Below are 21,188 nucleotides of genomic sequence, written 5' to 3'. Positions count from 1 at the left end.
TTCTTCTTTCACTGTGCAAAGTGCAACCACAAAGGAAGTCCATTTTTTTTATTACTCATCTATCTTCAAATAACAAAACAAAATGTTTTTCCGGAAAGACAAAGTAGAAAAATGAATACAAAATTAAAGTAAATGTGTACAACTCAAGTACATATGATGAGATACAACATGAGAATTTCAAGGCACTCTTCTTTTCCAATAGCTTTCAAGACTCTTTAAATCATTTTAGAGCAACTACCAAATATACGTGTATGCAAATAAAACGTTCTTATAATCAACACACTATTACATACAAATGCAATGCCTTTGTTTTGCAGAAAAACACCAAATGTCATAACAAAAAGGCCAGCAGGGGGCATGCAGAGTACAGGAGTTGAGATTACCCGCGGTACGTTCACTCAGCACCGACATCGCCGACAACATTAGTAAATCATGTACGACTATAATTTTTTAAATTAGAAACCCATAAAGCCATACATTTCAAAGCTGCTCACGTGCCCATGGTCTCTTAATTTAATTGTGCATCTTGAAGCAGAAGGACAATTCAACTTTTGAATATTCAGAGTGACTTCAGAAGTTGATTTACTCGAATAAGTGTAATTCATTAAAATCCCCAGTACCCAGACTTTATGTGGAAATCATATTAAAAGAGACAATCTCCTTCTCAACCCCGGAGGTACTTGTAAAAGCCTATACAACTATGCGTGACTTTCCTAATTAAGAGATGCCTACAGTCCGTTGTGGATATGACAAGGAGGACTGGTAAACAACGACGAGACGGAAGTTGTTGCCAGTCACTTTGGTAGTGGGAAATCAGAAAGACGCAGGTAGCGAAATCTAATTGGCTGGAAATGTGTGTTTAATGCGTTGACTCATTTAACAGGAAACGGTAATGAAAATGTGAGTGCAGTATATAGACACACACGCACACAAGCACACAAGCACACACACACACCAAGACAAGTGATTACTGATTTATGACGTATGTCCTGGAGGCACAGGAGTCGTAAAATTTAATGAACCTCACCTCCTTTAATTGGCATTTGCGCTGCATGATAGGTTAGGGGTCTTTATCTTTAAAAGCCAAAATAACATTGTAGTGATTTGAAAATCGCATTTGTGATCCTGATGCATCCTCTATCACAAACATACAAACTGAATAATAACAAAAAGTGTGAACGTGTCATACCGCTGTCTCATCACCACAAAATTGGATTTCATCTCTGTTCTTTTATGTTCCCACTGCAGTACTTTGCAGTATGTTACGCATGTCCCAGAAAAACCATTGTTTCCCTAAATCAGAATTCAGCACAGTGCTTTTCACACAAATGGATTCGCAATGCCACAGCACCCTGCAATTAAATCACACACCAAAATGATGATTATTTCTGTGTATGTATGTGCATGAGTGTACATTCAGGGAAATGGCCATATCCTGGTCATGGATCCCTTGCCCCAAGTGGAGAGGCGTGGGGGGGGGGGGGGTGTTGAGGGAATGAGGGGGGTGTAGGGAGGAGAGAGGGGCTCCAGGGAGAGGAGGAAGATACTGAGTGGGGGGATACGTGAGTTTCACATTTACATTACATTTACATTTAGTCATTTAGCAGACGCTCTTATCCAGAGTGACTTACAGTAAGTACAGGGACATTCCCCCGAGGCAAGTAGGGTGAAGTGCCTTGCCCAAGGACACAACGTCAGTTGGCATGACCGGGAATCGAACTGGCAACCTTCGGATTACTAGCCCGACTCCCTCACCGCTCAGCCACCTGACTCCCGGAGTTTCCAGGCTTGGAGGAGTTTTCAGGAAAGACTGGGAGATCTGAGCTGATACCTCGACCAAGATGGCCCAGAATAGCAGTGTTTAGGTAGAAGAGACGCAAGCAATGTCGTGTGGCTGACGTAGTATGTGCGTAGGACGCTTGTGGACCAGTGCTCTACGGTGTGGGGGGTGCTGGATAATATCCTGTCCTTGCCTTTCAGCATTTCCGCGGTGGTGGCCGTGCAAAATTGGAAACGCACCTTCACTATTTTGCAAAGCGATACAGAAGATCTCATTGGAAGGATTTTGTGATAGTTTTATGGTCTAAAGGCTATATCCGATAAGCGCGGTTCTTGGCATGCCATTACTGATAACGTGTGGTGATAGTACTTTATTCCAGCTGGGTTTCATTATCTATAGCCCTTAAGTTATGGATCTAGAGGAAGGACTACATCTCTATCCACTAACCACCCAGTCTTACCCATCTTATCTGACGATACATTGGAAATGCAACTTTGTATTCATTGCAGCTTTTCCAAATGAATAGATGCAATTAAAAAGAAAAGAAAAACAGGACAAACATTTGTATTGAACATTTGTAATTGAACTTGGTGTGACCTTGAGCTGAACAGAGAGAATGTAAGATACACACACAAACGCTCATGTACACACACATCCACACACACACACAATGTCACACACACACAATGTCACACACACACACTTGTGGACGTCTGAGGGAAAGGCCTGAAAACAAATCTGCCTGGCAAGGGTAAAAAGTGAGCTGTACTCCTGGGAAGGGTACAGAGTGATGAAATCAAATCAATCTGACCTGTCATGAGACAATTTGACGAATGTCTACAATCTTTAATGTGGGAGGGTGGAGGGGAGTTGGAGGCTGTCTACCTGTGTGTGTGAGTGTGTGTGTGTGTGTGTGTGTGTGTGTGTGTGTGTGGAGGTGGGGGTGGGTAGGGAGGATGTTGCAGACCCGGCTGGAGTGTGTGTCTGGTGCCAACCTCGCTGTGTTTTTCTCCCGGGGCCTGAGGCTGTTTATCTTGGTAACGTCAGCCCAGCTTCATGCTCCCACAATTAGCCGTCACTCTGCAGTAAAAATGGCCTCCAGTGCTAATGAAAACGGGAATGGGTTCTAATACGAAACGTCAACTGTGACATCATACTCGGATGAATCCTGACAGATGAGCCATAAGAGTTTCTATTTTCTGTTTTCTTCAAAGGATGTGTGTGTGCGCGTGCGTGTGTGTGGTATCTGTGTCTAAATAGAGATCAGAAGCAAGTGAACTATCTGTGTTTGTGAGTTTGGTTTCTCCTGAATGAATTTGAAGTCTGTAACAGTGAAATGCCAGCCATTCTCAGCACATTCTGTTGGACCAGGCTGAACAAAACCTCAGGTTCTTTTCCCAGCACAGTTATGGCCAATTACTGGACGTGTCACTCAGAAGAGAGAGAGAGGTTGGAGTCGAGCTGGGAAGGTGAATTGAGAGGCAGAGACTCAACATTCAGAGAAAAAACGTCTTGAAAAAGTACAACTCTACATACCGTACAGTATGCAATACATTCCCATGGATATTCTTTTTTAAACATACGCACACAGAACACACACACTTGGCCACACGCCAGGGGTGGTTCTACATGGGGGCCTACAGGGGCCAGTGCCCCTGTAGAAATGTCCCTGGCGCCCCCTGTGGCCCCCCTGAGCTGACTGAATATTTTTTTTACACTTTGCTTTTCTTCTTCTAGTAGTCATCATGAAACGAGGACGGGACATTGCAGCCTTTTTTGCCCCAGTAAATAAAAACGTGAGAGAAACATATCAAGGTATTGAGAGAGCTGAGGAGCTGGAAGAGGGAGAGCCAGAGCCGTTTGTATGATTTTAATGTAAAGCTAAATTAAAGTATTTAATGTTTAAATATCATTTGTTTCCGTTTTTTTAATGTGCCCCTCTGATTAAACACTGCCCCCTCCCCCCCCCCTTGGCCCCCCCAGTAAAATTAGTCTAGAACCGCCACTGCCACACGCTCACACATGCACGCACAAACACTCACTCACAAATACACACACACACATGCCCAGTTGTCATTCCAGGGCCCCTTTCTGCGGGTAATCTCTTACTGTTTTCGCACTCCATTTAATTCATTAACACATAAGCGGCATGTCAGTCGCTCAGAAAAGCAGCCTGTTTATACAATACCGTGGCCTCGTGTGTGAGAGGCCATGTACAAATCGAATCCAACACATCGGTGCTGATGTGCGCATCTTAATGGGGACAACGAGGATCGCAGAAGAACACGTCAAGAGCGTGAACCCTGGTCGCCAACCGTCGCTCCCGGCCTTCCATATCAGCGTGGCGCGCCATGGAGTCAGCTGTGCCGAGGAGAGATTAGGGAGAAGGTGTGAACTTTTACGGCGTGATCGTAAATGTGATGTGTCAGATTACAGTGTATCTGTAAACAACTGAATGACTGTGAAGGGATGGGAGGATATTTCAAGTGTTAATTAATCTGTCATTTCTGGCCTTGAGTGATGGAGTTCTGTGTGTATTAGAGGTGGAAGATAAGTGAGGCAGGCTGGGTCCTGTCCAGAAACCCGAGACTGACTTGCAGTATGCAAGGCTAACATAGATGTTATGGTAGTATCATATAGGCTAACATAAATGTTATGTTTGTAGGCTAACATAGCTTATATGATACTACTCATTTCAAATGGACGGATATAGAAATAAATGGTTTGATAGCTCTGCTAGAATCTTTTTTTTTTTTTTTTACATTAGCATGACCAACATCTTCCACTGCATGATTGATGGTTTGTGAACAAAAGTACAGAATATCATTGAAGACTCATTTTCATTATTTAATGAAAATGTATTTCTTAAGAAGAGGTATTTTTGAGTGCATTGGTATACCATAGTCTTGATGAAACAGATTAGGTGATATTGAAATTGCAGTATAGCCACAGGATGTTTCCTAAATGTAGGCCTATGTTAAAATGTGCTGCTGCTTATAATATTGGTGAGCTTGTTGCGTTACTACGATGGCTAGCTTTACTTTTATGATTTATGATTTGTTCATTTCCAGTTTATTTGCCGGGCTATTATTATGTGGAAAAGCACTGCTAAAGATACATAGCAGCTGGGCCTCGTGTGGCTGGCCGCACGCAGACAGAGCACGCTATTGCCCCCAGCACTTGTTGAAACTCTTTTGCCTCAGCGAGAGGACAAATCGCGGAGATTGTCCACATACGACGGCCAAAAACAACAGCATTAGACCTGCAGGCTCCTGGCGTGGCCAAGCCGAGGAGGACTGAGCGCAGCCAGGTGGAGGAGGGGAGGGGAGACGGCTGAGGGGTCGCGGCTGCTGTGTTTTTGGAATACAAAGTCTTTCTCGATCTCCGCTGCGTTTTCCTTGGCTGATGAAAATGATAGATGTGGTTTCAACGAGAGCCAGGGAGCACGGCGAGTTCGAGTGTAATCTTGAGCAATTGTTTCCGAAGGTTCTCCCTGCACGACATCAAAACCCGGGTTGTTGGAGATTTGATGAAAGCCTTCAAGGGAGGGGACACCATCTATGCAACCACTCCACCAGCTGCTGCATGATCACGCCAGCGATGGAGCGCCGCCACGCCGTTATGACGGCCACACACACAAAAAAGCAGTTTCCCCTACCTGCAAAACACATCCATGTGGATGGATATTCCCATCTGGCAAAAGCGAACCGAAGTGAGTCCATATCTTCCTGGCCCCTTACTGATAACCATGCTAGGCTCCTGAGAGAGACAAGACAAAATGGGTGAGAGCCATTGACCTCGGCGTCTACTTAACGGCTGTTAACGCAGCAGTCAATTCAGGACCTCATTGTATGTCTGTATCACCCTAGCGCACCTGTCCATCCGCAATCTCCCTGACGCTTTCGCCCAATTGTCTGGATTGTTTACGTACAGCAGGCGGATTCTTCGATTAAAGGGTACGATTGAGGAGAAGGCACAACCTCATGAGCGATTGGGGCTGGCCTAGTGCTCGGCCACAAGTATCGCCCGTGATTAGCTCTCACATATGCTAACAACATAATGGTCCTGGAAATGGCCAGTGAACAACAACAGTATACTTGTTCCGTCGGTTTCCCTCAGGGGCCACTTGGCATTTCCTGATTAAAGGCCACCAAGGACTGTTACGGGCCAGAACCACACAACAGTGTTTACATGGAACTAAATTCAATCATCCTGCATTTTGACAGAGTTGGCAGGCTTTCAAAAAATGCAAAGTACACACACACACACACACACACACACACACAGGGATGGACACACGGATGCACATTTGCACACGCATCATGCACACACGCACGCACGCAACCACCAACACACACGCACAAACACACACGCGTCATGCACACACACGCTCCAATGCGCACACATTGCGATGTAAACCCGTGACAGCATGTGTTGAGAAATCTCCTTTTCCAAAGCCGTACACACGCTGACAAACCTAAAAAGACACGACGCTCTTTCTGTTTCAAAGCCCCATAAGGAAGACATTTACACTTGGACCACAGAATATCCCGGTGTAGCGAGCTACCCAAATCCTGCCGTGTGGCTGGCGCGCTCTCGCTACGAGAGAACAGTAAGGGAGCCTCTGGGATCCCAGTGATTTATGCAAAGACAACAACCTCCAACATGCCAAGTGCGTCAGCACCGCAGAGATCTGCTTTACAACAATGGAGGGGGAACACGAAACCAGACAAGACACCTATCGAAAGATTTACCCACGGCCGCAGAGCTTAAGGGCCCAGGAACTGCTAGGGGGGGGGGGGCATCGTTTTTGGCATGTGGGTTGAGGGCTGGTGGTGGTGTTGGGTGGGGGTGTGTGGGAGGGGGTGTTATAAGTTGTTGTGAGTGAGCTCAGAGTCCTAACTCACACGTCTCTACCTATGACTCATGTCATAGGTAGAGACGTGTCACTGACATGTTCACAGTGAGTCGATCATACATGACCCTCTTTTCCCTCTGCTATGTGTCTGTACTCAGTCCTTTGTCAGGCATCCTTACATGCAAGAACGACACACACGGTATCCATTGTGAGTGTCTGTTTTAGCTTCAGATTGCAGCTGGACAAATATCACGGCAAACAATGTTGTGGTGTGTGCTTCGTTCTGAACAAACAGTGATACATTTGACTTTTGACCCTACGTGCCTCGGGGGGAATGTCCCTGTACTTACTGTAAGTCGCTCTGGATAAGAGCGTCTCCTAAATGACTAAATGTAACTTACAGTAAGTACAGGGACATTCCCCCCGAGGCAAGTAGGGTGAAGTGCCTTGCCCAAGGACACGTCATTTTGCACAGCCGGGAATCGAACTGGCAACCTTCTGATTACTAGCCCAATTCCCTAACCGCTCAGCCACCTGACTCCCGAGTAATAAGCATAAAGGATGACTCTAACCCCCCTTCAGAGCAAAGAGGCTGAGCGTACTCCTCAAGTTCCCCCCTGCGCAGTCAGGTCTCCTACCTCACACACGCTCACACCTCCATGTGACAGACGAGCCCAAAGCATAATTCACTAAAGTCATCCCAACCTGCTCTGACAGTGTTTACACCAAACCAGGCTTACCTCACCCACAAAGTGTAGCAAAAAAAAAAATATGCAAAGTGGTTGTTCCCTGTTTCCTATGGTGGTTCAATGTCGTCGACAGGCCACTGCCTAGGAAATCTGGACAAAAACTCCATCATGAGAAAACTAGTGTTCGACCAAGGTGCAGCTTGCACGTTGTAATGTCTGAAAAGCTTTTTATTTTTGTGTATCTTTAGTTTTCCATAAAGAGGACTGTAACCCTGTTGATAATATTGTGTATGGTTACAAGGATAGCCTAAGTGGGCATGGGTACAGCCAGGGCCATGTACAGTTCATGAAGTGCCTGTGACTTTACTGTGCATGATGCTGATTCTGTGTACCTAACCTGGGCTAGACCCACGGGCACCGGAGCTTGAGGCCTGACAAAGCGCCAGTGTGTGATGGGACTGACCTTTCAAACAGCCTCAGGCATCCCCACGCGCCAGGCACTGCTGAACCCTGATTGGTGGAGAATGGTGATGAGCTCAACAATCTGTGAGGGAGAAAACTGTATTTTTTAAATATAATCATTCATTTACATATTGTTTAGAATTCAGTTTATGTGGTGGAGGTCAAAGTAGTTCAGGTCAGTACCAGCTAACCTAGAGTTAGTTAACTGAACACGTTTGATTCAGTGACCTTACTTTTAAATGTGTTTCTACTTGTCCTGCGTCAAGTTTTAACCTTGTACAGTAATGGGGAAATTGCGCAGTCGATAAAAAAGGGCAAATCGATATCAATAAAATCAGACAGGAAACAGAGAATCTTGTCAAATATGTGTCTTAACAACAGCTGCAATTGCTGCAGTTGCTGTTGGAGGACAATTTATTACAGCGAAATAGCCTAATTACAATATGACAATATAGTCATAATGTAACTGAAAGACACAAAACTCATTTTATGGAAAAATAGTAGGCTATAATTTGCCATGGCATACTGTACTGTATTATTGTTTAATTAGTAAAAACGTATTTAAAGAAGACAGATTGGTGCCGTTGCCTTAAACCAATTGACATAAGTCTCTCTCTCTCCCCCCCCCCCCTCTCTCTCTCTCTCTCTCCCTCTCTCTCTCTTTCGCAGTTGTCAATCTGTTTAGCTCGGAGACCTCCCTTGCTCTCGTCACAACCACGCAATTTGGGGGGTCGAACCTATGCGGTAGTGGCTGTTTCGATTGATCTTTACAACAGTTTTAAAGAAACGACTCGAGTGCGTCCTATAAAAAGGAGGTTGTCTAGGAGCGTGGGTTCAGACTTTTCCATCTTCAGGTGCAGTCAGTTTAGAGAGAGACTGAACGTAATTATGGAGGGCACTTTCCGAGAGCAGCTGTTCTTTTTGGTGTTGTGTCTGTCAGTCCTCAAGGGAGACTCCAGGTACATCGAGGTAAGCCTCCTGAGACACTTTACTTTCCTGTCTTTTGATTCCGATTATTGTTTATGCTGCAATTGCTTTGCGTTTGAAACGCATTAGGAGGAAAAATGGTTTGTCAAGGTTAGGAAAACTTTTCCATTAATAAAAGTCAGTGTAATTTGCCTGAACAGCGGATTTTGAGCATGGGCTGCTTTTAGAATGTACTTTATTATGATTTCAATTTAACGGGGTTTTCTTTCTTACACAGGACAACGATATTTCAACAGAAGGATTATTTTCACTTCTCAATTCGGACCTCAAAAGAGAATTACCTGAGGAATTAATGTACCGTAGATCTTTACGTGAGTAACTGCACGCTCTTGTTTTCTGAAGTAATAGACTACTCTTGCGGCAATATATTATGTTGAAGTTCAGACTTTTTGACGCAATGCTGTTAATTTTGTCTTTCATCAACCATTAATAAAAAAAAATTGGAAACAAGTGCAAAATTATTATAATGGCTTGTTACTGTGCTTTTATTTATTTACTAGTTGTTTCTATCTCTCTCTCTCTCCCCCCCCCCCCCCCTTCTCTCTCTTCAGGGTGTCTGGACATGGTGTCGGTAGAGGGTCAATTCACCTTCACGGCTGACCGGCCACAGTTTAGCTGTGCAGCCTTCTTTATTGCTGAGCCAAACGAGGTCATTAGCGTAGAGTACGACAACGTGGACATCGACTGCAGGGGAGGAGACTTCATCAAGGTAACCAGACTTCCATCTCCTCAATCCCAAACCGTCCCAAATAGCCTTCCCTACCAGGCCGACGCTCCACCACCCAGGGTTAAGGTCAGAGGGATCCTGAAGACAATATCTAATAAAAACGCTGCTTGCAGAACCTGCTTGCCAACAGCAATAATGGCGTTTCACATAGATAACTCAAGATCCATAACAGCAGTTTTCATCAGGTCTTTGTTGTGTCTTCAAGCCCTAGCCTAAGCAGAGTTTGTCCCCACGAAGTAGCAGGTCAGCCGTAATCCCCCCCCTCATCCTCCTGTTTAAGATCGCTGGTTCTTAGCACTATTAGGTAATTGCCAGTAATACAATATACTTAGCACAATGTCGTCATAAGGTATAAAATAGGGAGATTCAATCTTCTTCCTGGGTCTAGATTGGGGGATCAATGTTTTACAATGGAGTTGAGGAGAAGACTGCTTAAATGGGCAGTTCAAATCCGTCCCTGGATTACTGTTGCTACAGACCCATTCCACACAAAACACCTCCTGGATTACCGTCACCACAGACACATCACAAACACAACACTTCCTGGATTACCGTCACCACAGACACATCACAAACACAACACTTCCTGGATTAACGTGAGCCACAAGCTCCTTTACCATGGCAACAACAACCATCCAGCCATGGTCACACAAATAATGCAATCTTACTCCTCACCCTTGCACCCCAACAGGTGTTTGACGGCTGGGTTATGAAGGGGGAGAAGTTTCCCAGCTCCCAGGACCACCCTCTGCCGCTGTCGCAGCGCTACGTGGACTACTGTGACTCCAGCATGACCAGGAGAGCTGTGCGCTCCTCTCAGAACGTCGCCATGGTCTTCTTCCGTGTCCAAACCGCCGGCAGTGGCTTCACCCTCACCGTAAGGAGACTCACCAACCCTTTCCGTGAGTAGAAAAGAGCCTTCTTTCTCTTCAACCATCCATCCTTTCTTTCTCTTTTTCTCTTTCTCTCTCTCTCTTTTTCTCTCTCTTTCGCTCTCTTTTTCTCTCTCTTTCTCTCTCTTTTTCTCTCTCTTTCTCTCTATTTCTCTCTCTTTTTCTCTCTCTTTTTCTCTCTCTATTTCTCTCTCTTTTTCTCTCTCTATTTCTCTCTCTTTTTCTCTCTCTATTTCTCTCTCTTTCTGTCTATTTTTCTGTCTCTTTTTCTGTCTCTTTCTGTCTGTCTCTTAACAGTAGGGTTTTCCAAACATCTGTATTTATAAATAATCATGCTAAAATATAAGCCCTGCAGCTAGTCTGGTGCAGTGACTTCAGTGGTTAACCCTTGTGTTATCTTCGGGTCATTCTGACCCATCAGTCATTGTGACCCACCGTCGTATTGCGACAACTTTACCGCATACCAAAACAAAGTGAATCATTTTCTTTTAACCGTTGGGCTGTCTCAGACCCCCCACATTGCGATGGTTAAAAGAATTTTTTTTTTTTTTTTTTTGTATTGGGTAAAATTGGGTAAACACAACGATGGTTCGTTATGAACCTTTGGGTCATGTGACCCGAAGGCAGCACAAGGGTTAAGTATCCCAACAGGATGCCAGCAAACTGCTGCTTTAAATGTGCCTTTGGTGAATTTGCAGCTATCACAGATTTCAACACAAGGGAGATTCATTATCAGCTTCAGTTACTGTAACACTAAAACTATGTATGTGCAGAAGAAGTGTAAGGCAGAGTGTTAGTTGGTTGGTTAGTTAGGAAGTTAGTTAGTTTGTCAGTTGACAAACAGTTGAAGTAATTCCCTGGGGTAAATTAAATTGTCACATCAGCCAGATTCATAAAATTACAAAAGATAACAGGTATTTGAACACCACAAGAGTGTTAATTAGTGTATTTTTGTCAGGATTTATCCTTTACAAAAAAAGTGTGAAACTGTGAAACCACAGTTTTTTGGAAAGGTTTGAGTGATTGCAAAAACCAATCACTGTCTAATTTCAGGATCATATTTTGATTTCAGCTATATTCTGCTCATCAGTACAATTTATCAGCAGGGTGCTTGATTGCAATCTACTGATCAGTCAGCACAGGTGTAGCAAAAATAATTCCGTTGGTCTCTTAGTCCTCTGGATGGGTATTCGGCAGTTGGCAAACGTACAAAGCGCAGAGCTTCTTACATTCTAAGCTCAGCTCTGCCTTATGCTAGTGAGTGTATGTCCTCGGGTGTCCTCGAGTGCCAGGACATGATTTCAGGCGTGTGTGTGTGTTTGTGTGTGAGTGTGTGTGTGTGTGTGTGTGTGAGTGTGTCAGAGGGGGTGGTTGTGTGAGCACGAGTTGGTGTGACCGGTGTCACTGTGGAGCTTGTCACAATTTTATGGCTTCCGCCCTAGATTCCAGCCTGTAGTCTGTGTATTTGGTGCACTGAACCTTTATTTCACAAAACCAAAACATTGTTAAATAAATAAAAAAATGTTTTCATTCTCTGAATCTGTTTGCGTGTGCCACTTGTCTCCCTTCAGCCTGCAATGTCATCTCCCAGACACCAGAGGGCACCTTTACAATGGTGATCCCCCAGCAGCACAGGAACTGCAGCTTCTCAATCATCTACCCCGTGGAGGTCCAGGTCTCTGATCTCTCCCTGGGACACCTCAACGACTTCCCAATCCAGGTAACACAGAGATTTCCTCGTCCTCCAACACAGATATGGTCAGACGTTGGTGTTTTGTTGGACCCTGTGGGGGTGCTTGGTACAGGATGCTAAGCCCACGCTGGGTTGTCTCCTACAGAAGTCCTCTCTTGGCTGTGTGGAGGCGGGGGATTTTGTGGAGCTGCTGGGAGGTAGCGGAGTGGACACGTCCAAGATGATCACAGTGGCTGACCTGTGCTACTCCAACAGTCCTGGTGAGAGCTCACACACCTCTCCCACCTGCCCCCACACGTACACACACCCCTCCCACCCACACACACACACACCCCACCCACACATACACCCCTCCCAGCCACACACACCCCTCCCACCCACACACACACACACCCCACCCACACACACACCCCTCCCACCCACACACACACACACCCCACCCACACATACACCCCTCCCACCCACACACACACACACCCCACCCACACACACACACACCCCACCCACACATACACCCCTCCCACCCACACGTACACACACCCCTCCCAGCCACACACACACACACCCCACCCACACACACACCCCTCCCAGCCACACACACACACACCCCACCCACACATACACCCCTCCCACCCACAAGTACACACAACCCTCCCACCCACCCCCACGCACGCACGCACACACACACACACACACCCCTCCCACCCACACACACACACACCCCTCCCACACACACGTACACACACGCCTCCCACCCACACACACACACACACACACACACACACACACACACACACACACACTGCAATTGGCTCTTGGACTATTCACTCTCCAAATATCATTTAGTAAGATTCTTTCATCTGCAGATTTGATTACTTATGTGGGGGCCATTAGCTGTGAGGTTTCGGCTTCTCCTATTAGTTTCTCTAAATCAGATCAAGAAGCAGATTGAATTCAGAAAACGAATGTGATCCATCCATCTGAAACTACTTGTGGTAATGCTAATGCTAATGCTAGTGTGGGTCCCTGTCTTTGTCCCCCTTCTCCAGTCCGTATGAAGATAGCCTGTGACAACACAGTGGTGAGGATGGTGTCCAGTGGAAAGTTTGTGAACCGAGTGTCCTTCAACTACCGGCTATTGGACCAGCAGGATCTTCACCGGATCAGAGGAAACAGTGTGGAAGATTATTGCTTCTCCGGCTGAGGTCTCCTGGTGCGCGTGTGGGCGCACACGTGTGTGTGTGTGTGTCGCCTGGCGCACACGTGTGTGTGTCACCTACTACACCGGAAGCACCAAACATACCATGTGACTGATAACGGAAAAAAACTGTGCGGTGGGTTGCCATGCCCCTCTCTCCGTTCCAGTTAAATGAAGAGAATCTTTCTTTTATTATTTTTTTTACCTCATTTTGGTTGTGTTCTGTTTTTTATTTTATTGCTTTGATCTTTTTCATTATGTTATATAAATTGTGGCTCGCGCAAGCCTAATAAACGGTTCTCTTGTGTTTGTTGGCAATGCTATTGGTTCTACTCAGTATTTATGTGTCTTACGTGTGTTTATTGAAATGAAACATAGAGCATTGGCATAGGATTATATACTGGATATGTGGTCAACATTCTTTCAGGGGAACGGTACTAAAGAAATAAATGTTTCTATTTATACTCCAGAAATAGTATGTTGGAGTCTTACCCCATCAGGTTTCCACTACATACAGTAGTAAGATCAATTATTCAAGGATGCAATAGAACATGTAAAATTATGTCCATTGCTGTTATCTATATTTATTTATATCAAACTATTATTTTGTAATAAAATTTAACCGCATGATACATTTTTCTTTGAGGCTGGTAATTATCGTAATTTTTTAAATGAGATCAAGTCACGTTGCATTCAGCATATCATTTTGAAAATTAAACAACATTCATAAACAGGAAACAGGTTTTTTAAGACAATATTAGAAAAACATTGATCTCAGACAAGCACATTTCCTATTGGTCAACCTACTTCTGAGTAATCCAATCACATCCACACAGAGTCTTAAGGGCCATAAATCCAATTCAAACTATTTGATTGAATGGTTTGTCAAACGTGATAATCCATCCGGTAAATTATTATTTATTTCTTATCCTGTTCCAGTGTAATGCAACAACAAGCGCAATGAGCATTACATGACAATAATACAAACACACAAGCATGAAATCAGATTTTCTTTTCTGCAAGTGTGCTCTTACATATAGCGATAATGTATTCTGCAACAACAACAACAACGAGGATAGTGTTTCTTATCTGGCAGATGTCAAGGTGGATTGCACACAGCTAAAAGGTCTGCTTCCGGAGCTGTTACCCCCCCCCCCCATCCTGACAGGGATGGCAGAGTAGTGTCACCGGGGGGGGGGAAGGGGGGCACCAGAGGGGGGGGGGCACCAGGGGGGGGGCACCAGGGGGGGCACCAGGGCTCCCTTGATTAAAGGTCTGGGGGTGTATTATCGCAGTGAGACACCTGCAACCACATCACGCCTCACAGAAGTAGTTGATACAAATCTGATATCTTCCCAGGGGGCCGGTATTTGTGTGTGTGTGTGTGTTTGTGTGTGTCTGTGTTTGTGTGTGTCTGTGTTTGTGTGTGTCTGTGTTTGTGTGTGTCTGTGTGTGCTTTCCCCTGCTGTAAAATTACAAGAAGAAAAGTCATCCTGGATTGGTCTCATGCTGATAAACACGTACACATCTGTGCAGGTGTGTGTGTGAGAGACAGATAGGGAGAGCGCGTGCAGGTGTGTGTGTGAGAGACAGATAGGGAGAGCGCGTGTAGGGGTGTGTGTGCGGGGCGTCTTTCTTACAGGGCCTCCCACGCGTTTCTGGACGGATGGAAATGATGATAATTTCCTTTGAGTTGTGAGGCATATAGGTAATTACAGACTGCAATTGAGAAAAGTCAATTAGAAATCATGACTGACTTCCATTCAAAATGTATTTCTGTCCTGTTACTGTTTTGACAAGAAAATAACAGCGAACGTGTCGATCAGCCGTCACGCTCTCAGGAAGGTTCTAGAGAGACAAAACACGATGTCAGGAAGAGACCTCTGTAACCTAGTTACGATAACCTCCCTTGATGGGCCATTCATCCGAACCCAAAAAGAAGCTGAGAATAGGAACCACACTGTAAAAAAAAATCACGTAAAAAAACAGAGAAAGCACTGGCAGCAAAGTTTCCAGACCGATTCTGTAAAATTACAGTAAATAATCATACCACAAAATTACATGTAATAAGCTGTAAAAATACAGTGCATGGTCTACAGCCAAAATGAATTAAATTACAGTTTAGTACTGTTCTTAAATGTTAATTAAACCGCAGAAAAACAAAAATACTATGTTAAAATACATTTAAAAACAACTAACTTTAAGGTTAATCTCCGTAATTTTAGGGCATTTGTTTGTTGCTAAATGAAACATTCCTGTCTATTTACAGTAATTTCTTATGATTTTTTTTTTTTTTTTGTATAATGACTAAGAAGAAATGTATAAAAACGCAAGAAATACATAAACCCCAAGACAAATGTCTGTAAATTTACGGTATTACTCAGTCAATTTAAAGAATTTATAGATATAAAAATGTTCATTGGACAGTGGAAAAACAAGCTTAGTACATAAAGATAGCTACATTTACGGCCAATCAATGTAAATGTAGGCTTTCTAGTAGTTAATTTATGAAAATGCCCTGTGTACCAACAGTGATTCCCTGTAGAATTGTGGTTGTGCCAACAAAAAAAAAACTACAACAATGTATAAATACTGAATATGTACTTTTAATCAAAAAGGAATGTCAGCACATTTACAGTATTAATCAGTCAATTTAAAGAAATTATAGATATAAAAATGTTAATTGGACAGTGGAAAAACAAGCATACTTAAAAAACAGCTACATTTACAGCCAATCAATATAAATTTAGGCTATCTAGTGGTTAATTCATGAAAATTGGTCCAGCATTGAGCAAGATTGCTGTGAACCGGGCTGCAACGTTATATAGGGCAACTGTGCATGGTCAGTTAGTGTCACTAAAAGTTCTGTTTTTGCAGCTGACAGGCTCATATTATTAAGTGTCTGATGCTGAGGCTCCATGATGATCTTTTGAAATGCCTCAAAGGTGTAGCGGAGCTTTGTAGGGTGCTGCATGTTCAAGGCATAAGAGCCCAAACAACATTGCAGAAGCAAGTGCTACATTCTCAAGATCTTGAAGCACCATCACACCTTCGAGGACTATCCTGACATCAGAGGGTTCACTGCTGGCAGTGTCTTTCACAACATAGATCCCCACTGTCGTTCTCTCCATGGCACTGAGGAAATCGGTCTCAGCCATTTCCTGGTCAAAAGAAAAGATACAATTCTTTAATGATATGTTCAGCATCTTTTCACTTGGCTTGAAAACAACCGGTTAATAATTTCTACCTTCCATTAAGGACAAACCATATCCGAAAATAGTTTAAAAAAAAACGTAAATAGATCCGATGCCCCACTGTTTATGACCTCCGACCCAGGCAAAGCCGCTGCAGGATGAAAGGTAATGTTTTCTCTTCAATTTTTTCAATTCAATTTATTTGATCAAGAGGGACAGTGTACATTCATGAACATTAAAATGTAAATGCACCCAATTATATCCAAAAGGCTAGTTTCCATTGGCAGTCTTCCTTCTGTGTTTGAATGTCGGTCTGTATGTGTGTGAACAGGATTACGAAAAACTACCAGCCCGATTTGTATGAAACTTGGTGAAGGGGTGTAGCATGGGACAACATAATTCTGACCATGATTCGTCATTAGGCTCCTTAACGATCAGTGCAAAAGAGCTGCAGTTCCTGTGCAGAGACAGGAGAACTGAGCAGAACAACCATCTCTCCACCTCTCCATCGCAGCCATAGCCCACCTGAGAGGTCACGACAGTTAGCCAGACTCGTTAGATCAGAGAGGTATATTAACATCGCATCGTTTGAGTATCGTAAAAGTCGAGACTTCAGGACCCCGGGTCTGGACTGGATGGAATCCTACAGAGATGGCGTTCTGTCAGAGTCTCCTATGTATGCACAGGAACACTGAAGCAATGTAAGTGTCTCTTTTTAGTACAGGTTTACTGTGCAACACTAGTTCACTCCCATGTTAAAACGTTGCTAAAACTCATGATTACCGAGATCAGATTGTTTTTCATCGCCGTAGGTTTTGTGTTTTGAAATACATGCAAGTGAATGTCTGTGACAGAAAGAACCTCCATCAACGGTCTTGACATAAACAGTCCACACAACAATAATGGCAATTGCAATTTCATGTAGTACTCACCACAAAAACTTGGGCCCACGGTTACAGAGCTGACTCCAGGTGACAATGTAGTGTGAGAAAATGTAAATCTGCAGCAACAGAAAAACACAAGTATCATGCAAGCAATTTCTCCCGTGTGAGTGTTTGAATGTCGGTTTGTTTGTGTGTGAACAGGATTAAGCAAAAACTACCAGCCCGATTTGTATGAAACTTGGTGAAGGGGTGTAGCATGGGACAACATAATTCTGACCATGATTCGTCATTAGGCTCCTTAACGATCACTGCAGTTCCTGTGCAGAGACAGGAGAACTTAGCAGAACAACCATCTCTCCATCGTAGCCAAATCCCACCTGAGAGGTCACGACAGCTAGTCAGACTCGTTAGATCAGAGAGGTATATTAACATCGCATCGTTTGAGTATCGTAAAAGTCGAGACTTCAGGACCCCGGGTCTGGACTGGATGGAATCCTACAGAGATAGCGTTCTGTCAGAGTCTCCTATGTATGCACAGGAACACTGAAGCAATGTAAGTGTCTCTTTTTAGTACAGGTTTACTGTGCAACACTAGTTCACTCCCATGTTAAAACGTTGCTAAAACTCATGATTACCGAGATCAGATTGTTTTTCATCGCCTTAGGTTTTGTGTTTTGAAATACATGCAAGTGAATGTCTGTGACAGAAAGAACCTCCATCAACGGTCTTGACATAAACCGTCCACACAACAATAATGGCAATTGCAATTTCATGTAGTACTCACCACAAAAACTTGGGCCCACGGTTACAGAGCTGACTCCAGGTGACAATGTAGTGTGAGAAAATGTAAATCTGCAGCAACAGAAAAACACAAGTATCATGCAAGCAATTTCTCCCGTGTGAGTGTTTGAATGTCGGTTTGTTTGTGTGTGAACAGGATTAAGCAAAAACTACCAGCCCGATTTGTATGAAACTTGGTGAAGGGGTGTAGCATGGGACAACATAATTCTGACCATGATTCGTCATTAGGCTCCTTAACGATCACTGCAGTTCCTGTGCAGAGACAGGAGAACTTAGCAGAACAACCATCTCTCCATCGTAGCCAAATCCCACCTGAGAGGTCACGACAGCTAGTCAGACTCGTTAGATCAGAGAGGTATATTAACATCGCATCGTTTGAGTATCGTAAAAGTCGAGACTTCAGGACCCCGGGTTCTGGACTGGATGGAATCCTACAGAGATGGCGTTCTGTCAGAGTCTCCCATGTATGCACAGGAACACTGAAGCAATGTAAGTGTCTCTTTTTAGTACAGGTTTACTGTGCAACACTAGTTCACTCCCATGTTAAAACGTTGCTAAAACTAATGATTACCGAGATCAGATTGTTTTTCATCGCCTTAGGTTTTGTGTTTTGAAATACATGCAAGTGAATGTCTGTGACAGAAAGAACCTCCATCAACGGTCTTGACATAAACAGTCCACACAACAATAATGGCAATTGCAATTTCATGTAATACTCACCACAAAAACTTGGGGCCACGGTTACAGAGCTGACTCCAGGTGACAATGTAGAGTGTGAGAAAATGTAAATCTGCAGCAACAGAAAAACACACGAGGGCTTCACTTAACCAAACTTAAGTTAGCCTACACAATTCCCCTAACTCAACATTACTCAACAAAACACCCCTATTTAGACAGTTCTCTGTACAGCGGCACTTTGCCAGCTTCACAATTAATTATCTAATGAATTAACATGCTTTTATCAACTATGTACAACACTAACATTGAACAAGTGCCTTCGTTTTTCATAAAATATTTCCTACCGACCTAGCTAGCTAGCAGCTAACATTATACTGAGGTAAGAGGAAAAAAATAAAATCAACATAACGTTATAGTAGAGATGGTCTACAAAGCCACACATTAGTCATGCAGGTCATAACGTTAACCGAATTTTAGGATTGCAAATGGCAGATTTAATTAACTGACATTACATAGCTAACGCTAGCTGAGCTCTATAACCCCTGAGCTAGCTAATAGTCACTCTAAATAGCTAATGCTAACGTCAGCTAGCAATTTGCCTTCAGTTTGGTAAAAGTCCATTCCGTTTTGACAAAAAAAGGTTGTGAAAAACATATAACGCACTATATCAGCTTAACATTAACGTTACCTCTGAATCTCTTTGTCTCTTCTTCAGTCAGTATAATTCCTGAATCCTATAACTTCTGGAGCAGCTGAAACCTCCATTCTTCTCCGGTTTTCGCGCCATGTGCGGCAGTGACAGTTGGGAGAAGCAAAGTGCTACTGCTACAACCACTGCGCATGTGTGAACCTTCCTCATTCAAAAATCAACATTCAATGTTGTCTCCGAGATAAATATTTTTACTGTCCAATTTACTGTCCAATTATTATATTGGACAGTTCATTGTTGATTTCACAGAGTTTTCTGTTTACTAGCATTAATAACAATAGACTTACTGTTTCTAATCTCCTAGGAAATTCCTTGACAGCCCTGAGGCAGTAGTCATACCATCCCCCAACATAAATTTGGTCACACCATGGGTCACACACTGACATCTTTCTTATTGCATTTGTACCCCTATATGTTCGAAAAAATGTACATCTTTCCAAACCAAGCACAAGTCATATCATACATTTCTGTGTTGGTTACAGGGTAAATTTGTGCAACAAATAAGTTACTTTTTTATAAACTGGGGCTTTATCCCATGACTTGTCCAGATCATATGCTGGACTAAAAGGTTGGTGCCAAAGTGAAAGGTTTTACTCAGAATGCATTTTATAGTGGCCCCAATCGCAGAGTTACTTTATGCATAATTTTGTGGAAATGACCAGAAAACTGACATTAGGCCTATTTGCGTTACAAATCCTACCGGCCAACACAATGGTAAAGTATTAGAAAACTAGAATAATGTTCTTAGTGTTTTGGACACTGTGCATTTTTGGATATGTGTTAGCAAGATAACCTACCACTATCAGTAGTTAAAATAACCTGGTGACCTTGTGTAGCCAGAACAACCAAGAGCTAATGCTCTTAAGACAGTGGAGATGTTTGTGGACTACTAAGAATACAGCCCCAGTAAACCCTGTGGAGTCCTTCCGCTTCCTGGGCACTATCCTCTCCCAGGACCTCAAGTGGGAACTGAACATCAGCTCCCTCACCAAGAAAGCACAACAGAGGATTTACTTCATGCGGCAGCGGAAGAAATTAAACTTGCCAAAGACAACTATGGTGCATTCTACACAGCCATCATTGAGTCCATCCTCACCTCTTCCATCACTGATCTGTTATGATCAGATCATCCATCGGATGATACGCTGCAGTCTGCTCTTGTCCTTGGCAGTGGCAGCAGCGTATCATCTGCACTGCTGAGAAGGTGATCGGCTGCAATATGCCTACCCTCAAGGACCTGCACACCTCGAGGACCCTGAGGCGAGCGAGGAAGATTGTGGCCGACCCCTCCCACCCTGGACACACAGAAGACTGCGGTCCATCAAGACCAAAACCTCACGTCATAAGAACAGTTTCTTTCCTTACTTACAATAGGTGCTTACATTTACAGTTAAACAACTCTAAGTAAACAAGTACAACTCAACTATATATTGTACTAAAACATAACAAAGTTCTGTTTAATGGGCAATGATGAATAGAACTTGTATCCACCATCCATTCTTGTGAAGACAAATACACCTCAACCATGTCTCAATAAATGTATGTTCTCTATCTCCAAGGAGGATAATGTGCATGGTAGCATCGGTTTGTCTAGAAGAGATCCAGAAGTCAAGAGCCCCAGAGTCCCCTGAAGTT

The 21,188-nt window shown here is 43.7% G+C and overlaps 1 protein-coding gene and 1 long non-coding RNA gene across 2 annotated transcripts; one reads left to right on the top strand and one right to left on the bottom strand.

The window, feature by feature from the left end:
• Positions 1-8,473: 8,473 nt before the first annotated feature.
• Positions 8,474-13,930, top strand: crhbp (corticotropin releasing hormone binding protein). The gene is made up of 8 exons (XM_062484095.1): positions 8,474-8,758; positions 8,994-9,087; positions 9,328-9,485; positions 10,195-10,405; positions 11,968-12,116; positions 12,235-12,349; positions 13,139-13,299; positions 13,366-13,930. Exons 1-7 carry the CDS (start codon positions 8,678-8,680, stop codon positions 13,291-13,293), a joined length of 963 nt encoding a protein of 320 aa, XP_062340079.1. The 5' UTR covers positions 8,474-8,677; the 3' UTR covers positions 13,294-13,299; positions 13,366-13,930.
• A 1,947-nt stretch (positions 13,931-15,877) lies between these two features.
• LOC134038712 (uncharacterized) lies at positions 15,878-19,879 on the bottom strand. The gene is made up of 5 exons (XR_009932676.1): positions 19,533-19,879; positions 18,887-18,956; positions 18,150-18,217; positions 17,414-17,481; positions 15,878-16,448 (listed from the first exon to the last, which is right to left on the bottom strand). It is a non-coding gene; the product is annotated as an uncharacterized LOC134038712 (long non-coding RNA).
• Between the last annotated feature and the right edge of the window lie 1,309 nt (positions 19,880-21,188).

This window comes from Osmerus eperlanus, chromosome 18 (assembly GCF_963692335.1).
Source record: "Osmerus eperlanus chromosome 18, fOsmEpe2.1, whole genome shotgun sequence".
Lineage (NCBI taxonomy): Eukaryota > Metazoa > Chordata > Actinopteri > Osmeriformes > Osmeridae > Osmerus > Osmerus eperlanus.
This window is presented reverse-complemented; position numbering and strand designations above follow the sequence as displayed.

Coding starts and splice junctions, on each gene's coding strand:
- crhbp (XM_062484095.1), top strand. CDS start 8,678: ATGGAGGGCACTTTCCGAGAGCAGCTGTTCTTTTTGGTGTTGTGTCTG. Junction 9,088..9,327: donor AATGTACCGTAGATCTTTAC/GTGAGTAACTGC, acceptor CTCTCTCTTCAG/GGTGTCTGGACATGGTGTCG. Junction 10,406..11,967: donor GAGACTCACCAACCCTTTCC/GTGAGTAGAAAA, acceptor GTCTCCCTTCAG/CCTGCAATGTCATCTCCCAG.